The sequence below is a fragment of the Mustela nigripes genome, chromosome X (assembly GCF_022355385.1).
Source record: "Mustela nigripes isolate SB6536 chromosome X, MUSNIG.SB6536, whole genome shotgun sequence".
Taxonomy (NCBI): domain Eukaryota; kingdom Metazoa; phylum Chordata; class Mammalia; order Carnivora; family Mustelidae; genus Mustela; species Mustela nigripes.
Genome location: NC_081575.1, coordinates 96,534,890 through 96,544,214, shown reverse-complemented (window position 1 = coordinate 96,544,214; position 9,325 = coordinate 96,534,890). Strand labels below are relative to the sequence as shown.

At 35.7% G+C, this 9,325-nt stretch overlaps 1 protein-coding gene across 1 annotated transcript in view; it reads right to left on the bottom strand.

Moving 5' to 3' along the window:
* DMD (dystrophin) overlaps positions 1 to 9,325 on the bottom strand; it is a 1,970,015-nt gene that overhangs the window by 1,237,668 nt on the left and 723,022 nt on the right. The window contains exon 34 of the mRNA XM_059385278.1: positions 8,815 to 8,985. Within this exon, the coding sequence (XP_059241261.1) occupies positions 8,815 to 8,985 (171 nt within the window). The remainder of the gene's footprint in view (positions 1 to 8,814; positions 8,986 to 9,325) is intronic.

The following is a 9,325-nucleotide window of genomic DNA, read 5'->3' as shown; positions in this document are numbered from 1 at the left end:
AATTGGAAGGGGAGGTGAACCATGAGACTATGGACTCTGAAAAACAATCTGAGGGGTTTGAAGTGGCAGGGGGGTGGGAGGTCGGGGTACCAGGTGGTGGGTATTATAGAGGGCATGGATTGCATGGAGCACTGGGTGTGGTGAAAAAATAATGATACTGTTATGCTGAAAATAAATAAATTAAAAAAAAAAGAATTTGTATTTATGTTTAAGGTTGTGTTTCTTTTGATCTACAACAGCTGTAATTAAATCAATGGTGTATCATACAATCTAATGTCTTAAATGTGATAAAATATGATAGTGTTTTTGCAGGTCCCTACATTTCTGTCATGGCTAGAGGTTTAGGACATATTTTATTATTAGGCTAATGTGAAGGAATAATATAATGATAGATTCAAAAAGAACATAAAACATTAAATAGTGGATTTTATGGCAATGTGTATTGACTTTTTATTAATAATGTATTGTCTATTAAAGAAGAATTTCATGAAAGCAGAATGTGCAGAACAGAAATTACAGCTATAACTATAATGACAGTGAATAGTGACTCCAATGGCATTTAACAGATGTTCTATTTTCTAAGTAACAGCTGCTTGATGCATTCATTGTACCAAGTTAATGGTCTGCTAGTGTTATTTCACTTCACAGATAAATTACTATGCTTGCTTTAAAAAAAGATACGTAATTTTTCATGGGGATGATAGTGTAACAGACTTTAGAAATAAGTAATAGTTCTCATGCTTTTATAGCTAAGAGGAGTGATGAGTTGAAGCAATTATCCAGATAATCTAGGACCAGAGGCCAGATCTCTTTAAACTGTGAAAGGTAATTGTTAAAAAAAAAAAAATACAGGACATGGTTGACTAAGCTGAATGTAGATCTCATAAGAGTACTCGTATTGCATTATTTAGTGGTTCACAAACTTTGCTGAATTATTAGACACTGACCACACTTGGGCCAATTTAATCATAATATCTGGGGGTAGGCTCCAGGCACTGATAGCCTTTTAAATATTCCCAGGTGATTATAATGTGCAGCCAATGCTGAGAACCAATTGGCAAACAAAATGATGCATTCTGTCACAAGATTTTATTGGGTGATTGTCACTAAATTTTAGGACTGAAGTGACAGCAGAAAGATAACTGAGAAAACTCATCACTGTTCTTCCTCATGTTGAATATTATAAAAATATGTCCCTTAAATCAAAGTGAAAATCACAATGACTTGTTACGTAAGTGGCTATTTAGACATCAATTATTTTGCATATTTAACACAACTGAATTCAACATTTGTATGTATGTGTGATTGTTTCAGGCAACTCTTGGTATCCTGACGCTACTGTTAATAAAATCTAATGGTCAATTTATGAAAAATAGGAGATAGAAAATATCCTAAATGCTGATGGATTAAGGAACCGAAATAATTTTCCATGGAATTATATTTGATCATTTTAATTTTTATATAACACTGTGAATATTAAAAGGGCTTTCATGTAGCTGAATTATTTAAGTGGCTTTGAATTTTTCACTATTGAAACTAAATTGGGAATACATGAAATCTGTTAGTGGTTAAATCAGAAAATATATATTAAATATATATAATATATAAATTAAATTAATTAACATTAATTTAATTAATAAATTAAATTAGAAAATATAGATTCAACTTTGCTGAAGCTTACATTTTCCAAACATAATGATCAGAGATATATAAACTTCTATTTAATAACATAATTATTTATTTTCCTACAGTTATTTTTTGTACTCAATTCATATGTTAAATAATTGAAGCCATAATGGGATATTGAGAATCAACTGACTTATATCCAAATAATCAAAGTGATTTTAAGACAAATGCACACAGGATTTTCATTTTGTTATTTTTACACAGATTTATTTAATCTGCACTTTAAATTTAGTCATTGTGTATGTTTTTCTTATTGTGAATGACAACTTTTTGTCACTTTTAGAATTAGATTACCTTAAAATTACTAGAAAATACAACTTCCAACAACAATTATAGTGGGAGAAAGCTAATGAAATCAAAGATAGTACTGGATTTTAATTGCAGATTTGCTGTGTGCCAGGCCTTTTTGCATCTATAAAATGGGAGTATTTGACTGGATGATTGTTCACGTTCCCATTTGTTCTACAACTTACCATAATATTAGAAGCACATTAGCATTCTTCTCTTCTCTCAAAAAAAATTGCTTTGCCATTATGTTTTAATTGTCATCTCTTAATTTGCAATTTATTTTATTGAATGGATATTTACTAAGCATGCACTATGGGTCATTGTTATTTTATGTGCAGGGGAAACACCAGTGAACAAAACACACATTTTTCCTTGTTCTCTTGGCAAGTGAAATTGTTAATGCCCATGCATGAGTCCAAGAAGATAGAAGCTGTCGTGACAGCTCAGAGATCCTCTGCAGTGCTGCTACTCAAAATCCCTAGGTGCTGCTAATCTCTTCTAGTTCATCTTACCATTTCCTTCCACTGTGTCTCTTTCTATTCTATAGACATCAGTGTTTCTGATCTCAACCTGGCAAACTCCCTTAACAGCGATTTGTAAGGGATGAAGGGGAAAAATGCCTGATCCTGAAACCATCAAACACATGACAGTTACAATTTCCTCAAACTATCTCTGTTGTCCAGACCATGCAGCTAGGAGTGATCTACTCTTTCAAAATCTTTTTTCTTTGAGAGAGAGAGAAAGAGAGATCGATCCAGCACAGGGCAGGAAGGGGCAGAGGGAGAAAGAGAATCTTAGGCAGGCTCCACACCCAGCTCAGAGCCCAGCATGAGACTCAATCTCAGGACCCTAAGATCATGACCTGAGCCAAAATCAAGAATCAGATGCTTAACCAGCTGAGCCACCAGGCATCCCTCAAAATCTTAATATTAATTTTTCCCTCTTTATCACCACTCTAATGGAGGGAGACTGTCTGAATTTCAAAATACAGGGAAAGGACTACTGAGCTTTAGGAATTTCAAATTAGCATTAACAGTATAAATTCAATTCCCATATTAAACTTTTGTCTCATTTTTGTTCTTACTCTAAAATGTCTGCTTCCCATTAAGTGAATTAATTTTTTTTAACCTTTTAAAACTTTAGACTACCTTTTAAATATATTCATTTTTTCCCTTGTAACTGCAATGTGGAAACATGAGCATACGGTTGGAGCTGACAGAACAGTTTTTCTTGCTTCCAGCTGTGCCTCCAGCTAATCAGCCTTACCACCACCCTAGTTACTTCTGGAACTTCTCTCATTTATTCTCTTCTTGAGACCACCAAATATCTGATCTGAGATACCTAAGAGATTCACAGGTTCACAGTCTTCCCCAAGTAGATTATACTTTTAAACATCTTGAAATGTTTCATATAGTACTCAGTATCCTTTGGGAAAGTTATGTGTTCTAACACCTATGGTTTCTAACATGTTACTACAGAACGTGGAACAGGAGTAAAACCTAAACAAGAGATTTTGTTTGGGAAAACTCACTTTTACAACGTCGTTAGCCTATCAAAAGGACCCTACAGTGCCAAACTCCTGATATTCATGAAGAAGAAATGGAAAATCCAGAGTCAGGCTCATGGCATTGGTTTGCACAAAAGTATGCTCAGAGAAAAATGGCAACATAAACCTTCCTATTATGTTTATTATAAGAATATTAATCAAGGTGCTATCTCACTTATGATCCTGTCTAAGTTTTCTTCTGTATGTGAATTTTAGAAAAACACTCTCACTAGTACACTAAAACTATTTTAATGATAGTTTTAATAATTTGAACACTTTGAATCTCAGAAGCATGTTTACTTCCATTTCAGTTATACAAGATGAATAAATAAACTCTAGGGATCTGCTGTACAATGTTTTGCCTGTAGCTAATAATATAGTATTGTACACCTAAAAAATGTTAACGGAATACATCTCAGGTTAACTGTTCTTAGCACAGAAAAAAAAAAGTATTTTTACTTTTTTTTTTAAAGATTTTATTTATTTGACAGAGAGAGAGAGATCACAAGTAGGCAGAGAGGCAGGCAGAGAGAGAGAGGGGAGGAAGCAGGCTCCCCACGGAGCAGAGAGCCTGACACGGGGCTCGATCCCAGGACCCTGGGATCATGACCCGAGCCGAAGGCAGAGGCTTTAACCCACTGAGCCACCCAGGCGCCCCAGTATGTTTACTTTTTATTTTGCCCAATACTAAGCTTGGTGCCAAATTTTTTTAAGGTTTTATTTATTTAAATATTTGAGGGAGGGAGGGAGAGAGAGAGAGAGAGAGAGAACAAGTGAACTCCAAGGGAAGAAAAGAGGGGAAGGGCACGGGAGGGGTAAAGAATCTCAGGCAGACTCTGTGCTCAGCACAGAGCCCAGTGCAGGGCTTGATTTCATGACCCTGACACCATGACCTGAACTGAAACAAAGAGCCAGACACTTAACCCACTAAGCCACCCAGGCACCCCAGCTTGGTGCCAGATTTTGAAGCTTTAATCTCCTCTGCCTATTCTTCTCTCCATGGGATATTCTGGACATAGTTCTGTGAAAAGTTTCCTACTGTAATTTTCCCTTTCTCTAGTTTCCTAATTTATTTGTCCTTGACCAGATGAATCATGTGTATCTCCATAAGCCACTCTAAATAATTTTTTTCTGGAACTAGATACACAATAAATAAGTGTAATTAAAATAGAGTAGAAGTGGGGTGCCTGGGTGGCTCAGCTGATTGAACATCTGCCTTTGGCTCAGGTCATGATCCCAGGGTCCTGGGATCAAGCTCTGCTTCAGGCTTCCTTGCTCAGTGGGGAACCTGCTTCTCCCTCTCCCTCTGCCTGCTGCTCCCTCTGCTTTTGCTCTTTCCCTCTCCCTGTCAAATAAATAAATAAAATATTTAAGAAAATAGAGTAGAAGTAAAACTCAAAGGATTTAATTGTAGTCAATATACTTGAAGGTATGCTCTGTTTGAATAAACTAAAGGTCAAGTAAATACTTCATTAGTAACTAAATTTGATGTATAAGATTTTTATTTAGACATTTGAGTATTTTATATATAAATCAATACGGTTTTCTTAGATCAACATAACTTAAGGAAATTCAGTAGAAATAAATGAAACACTTTAAAAATAAACTGACTCTTCATATTCAAATTTTCTCCAAGTCAAAAATACTTGGAATGATTGGCAAGTACATTCAATGTATTGCATTTAAATGAATACTCAATTTATTTTGAAAAAAAAAGTGACTTTTCTCCTTTAAAATAGCAGACAAGACTAACAGTTGGAGTCAAGTTCTCCATCTACCAAGACAGCATGTGAAATCAGAATGTACTAAGGAATCATGGGGTTTCATGCATGAGTTTGATTTTTTTTTTCCCTCTTAAACAATTATCATAAATGTGACTGCTTTAGATCTGTAGGTCACATGTTTTTTATTATATGACTGAGTTTTTAAAAAGTTCTCAGCACCTTCCAAGTGAATTCATTAAACAAATTATGTAATTTGGATGCAAATGTGTATGCTTTTACTTTACCACTAAGGGGTCTTAGAGCATATTATTAGCAGATTAGTGATTTGAAAGACCCAGAAAGGGTGGTAAATTATTATATAAAAACAGAAATGTCATTTTTTCCATACTTTTCCCCTATTAGATCTGAAAATAATATTGCTCTTTGGTTTATGGAAAATACTTTCCAGATGGACCCAATAAGCTGACATATCTCCAGACCACTCAAGCCTTTTAATACGAGAAGAATAATCTAGAATTGTTTGTCAAGTGAATTATATGATAGTATGATATTTTAAGGAATTTTTTGGTGAAGCTAATGCAAAAATATCTCCTTAGGTGACTTATTCAATGACCTTATGAGGACTGTGGAGTTCAGAGTTCTTGTGTGGCAGACTTTCATAATTTCACCTCAGTCAGTTGTACATTGTAGTCAGAATTTTTTTTTAAAGATTTTATTTATTTATTTGACAGAGAGAAATCACAAGTAGTCGGAGAGGCAGGCAGAGAGAGAGAGAGGGAAGCAGGCTCCCCGCTGAGCAGAGAGCCCAATGCGGGACTTGATCCCAGGACCCTGAGATCATGACCTGAGCCGAAGGCAGCGGCTTAACCCACTGAGCCACCCAGGCACCCTGTAGTCAGAATTTTTAAAATCCCCTTTACTTTTAGCTCGATTACTTTGTGCTCCATTATGGTAGCATTCCAAATTATATTTATAAAGCTACCACACTCTTATGAGGTGAAATGAGTCCCCTCAACATTCACATGATGAAATCCTAACCCCAGGACTTTAGAATGTGACCAGATTTGGAGACAAGAAATTTAAAGGGGCAATGAAGTAAAATAAAGTCATCACAGCGGGTCCTAATCCAGTTTGGCTAGTGTCCTTATAAGAAGTGAAATTTAGACACAGGCAAGTACAAAAGGAAGATTGTATAAGACAGAAGAAGACAGCCATTCTCAAGCCAGGAAGAGAAGCCTCAGAACCAACCAACCCTGCCAAAACTGTGACCTCAGACTCACAGCCTCTAGAACAGGGAAAAAATAAATTTCTGAGGTTTAAGCTACCTGTGGAACATTGTTACAGCAGACCTGGCAAACTAATATACCCATTAAATTGGGTATGAACAATCAGAGATATTTTGAAGGGGAGGGTGTTTTAAGGGGAGGGTGACTGAGAAGAAAGCATAGATGATTTTCATGCATCCTCTGCACATACTACTCTTTTCCCCTGCATGTTTTACTCTATTTCATCCTCTAATAGATCATAAGTACTGTCTGGGCCTTCTTGTTTGTTTATGAGAACTTAACAGTAGAAACTGTCATCAGTAGGACATGGGTTTTTATAAAGAGAAACAGATGCTGGAGGTCTTTCTCTACTTTTTTTTTTTAAGATATATAAATATATATATATATATATATATATATAGAGAGAGAGAGAGAGAGAGAGAGAGAGAGAACACCAGCAAAGTTCAGGAGGGAGAGAGAGAGAATATTATGCAGGCTCCACTCTGGGGGAGTTTCTTTCCCAGGACCCTGAGATCATGATTCGAGTGAAAACCAGGAGTCAAAGGCCTTGGTATTTCTCTACCTTTATCTTATGATGCAAAACACAGGGATGATACTGCTGCAGCCAAAACTGCTACATGTCCCCCAGAATGTATTCTCCCTCTCAAAAAAAATTCACACATCATTTTAGCAGAACACATCGTCCACCCAGTTAGGACCCATCTTTTGCCATCTTGCCTGGAAGCTAAATATGATCATGTGACTAAATTCTGGTAATGAAAGATGGGTAAAATAATGCACGGAACTTTTATATCACATCTTTAAGAGAGAGATGGTGCCCTCCACTTCCTGTTTTCCCTTCCTTTTGTGGGCTGGGAGGGAGGTGTGGTGGTGAGCAAGTTTTGCCATAAGAATACTAATACCCAGAGGACTGTAGAGCAATGAAATAAAAGGGAACTACTTCTTGAGAGAATTTCATGGAGTAAAACTACTTCCCCTATCCAAAACTATCTTAAGTGAGATAGAAATAAATTGCTATCTTCTTGGAGCCATGATACTTTTTGCTTGTTTCTTACAGCAGCCTAGCCTGCATCTAAGTATATGATTGCCATTGGTTCAAACCAAACGATCACACACAAAACATAATACTTATTTGGCTAATAAGGAAAGAAAATAAGGCCATTTAATTTTTAGACTGTACCCTCTGTACTTGTTGTTAAAATACTCTCACAATGTATACAATCCTGAGCAAATAAATGCAATTCAATATCTTTTCTCTACCAACAAATCTATGTGGAGAGGGAAGAAGAAGAAATCATTCACTACTATTTACTTGAAAAATATTTATGTAACAACATTTTACATCTACTGATCTTCAGAATCTACATAGAGAAAATCAACTTTCAGTTTTGGTGGAAATGTATGATCATAAATTTTTACATAATGCAATTAAAATTTTCCAACTTTGGATAATTTAAATAGCTTTGTTGAATTAAAAATAAAGCACAGTTCTTTTTAACATCTCGCCAATACAGGCAAGTGTTCACTAATTTAAAATAAAACAATGGGGTAGAGTGCAGCTATAATTTTTTTTAAAGGTCCAATGTCTCAGCAAAGTTTAAGGTGAAAATACATTATTAATATTGGCTGTTTGTTTTATATAAATGCACTTTCAAGTAATCTAATAATGAATCGACTGGAAAAAAATATGAAGCTATGAGTGCCCTGACCTTACAATTTAGCTGAGCAAAAATATCTGACTGACTGTCAAGAGACAGAGCAAGAACTTAGCAGCTTGGATCAAAGGAAAGTCTAGGCTCTTTAGCGGTAGAAATGACAGTGGCTGCATGGACCCCTTGAGATTTTTTTTTTAATTATGACATCAGCAATCTGCTACTCTTGCAAGTCCTGTCCAGCCCAACCGTCTGCAGTCTCTACATCCCTGCCCTGGTCATAGTGATGGGGGCCGTGAGCAGTCTGCCTAATACAAGCTAGGGAACACTGAACTCATCTTTGGATTCACTTTCTGACGAACGATGAATGTGCTTTTAAGGACTTATATTCATAACCTACCTAATTCTAAACAAGCCTTGGGGAGATTCTTGCTAAAGCTGCCCACTAGTTTTACCATGATTCCGAAATACGCAGAATTAAGAGCTACTGATGAATTTCCAAGGAAAGGGAAAGTGAAACAAGATAATGCTTATATTTCCACTACTGTTGCACATTAATAACTCCTTATAAACTCACATTACTGTGTGTTTCTTTGTATGTTAAAAATAACCTTGGGTGATACGGGTTTTACCTTTCCCCAGGCAACTTCAGAATCCAAATTACTCGGCATTCCTTCAACTGCTGATCTCTTCGTCAGTTCCGTATCTGTAGCTGCCAGCCATTCTGTCAGAGCATTCATTTCCTTTCGCATCTTACGGGACAATTTCAAGCATTTTTCCAACTGTTGCTTTCTTTCTGTCACCTGAAAAGAATGATAATAAAATGTAATTTAGTTTATCCTTTAAATTCAGGGTTAGGTATAAGCACTTAATAGGAACTTTAATATTTCTGTCATTTTAAAACAACCTTTTTCCTCCATTTTAAAAATAATTTTCTAGAAAAAACCCATAGTCTCAGTACTAATGGTGAATAAACACAGTCTAGGAAAGATGAGATCCTTTCTCCAAAAACTGTGTCCTATATCAAGTAGGGGGGAAAAAAAGCTGTAATTATTTTCTTTAGTACAAATAAAAATAATTTATGGTCACATTTTTGAAATATAATGAATGATGTAAGTACAACTGAAGAAATGACAGATTTCT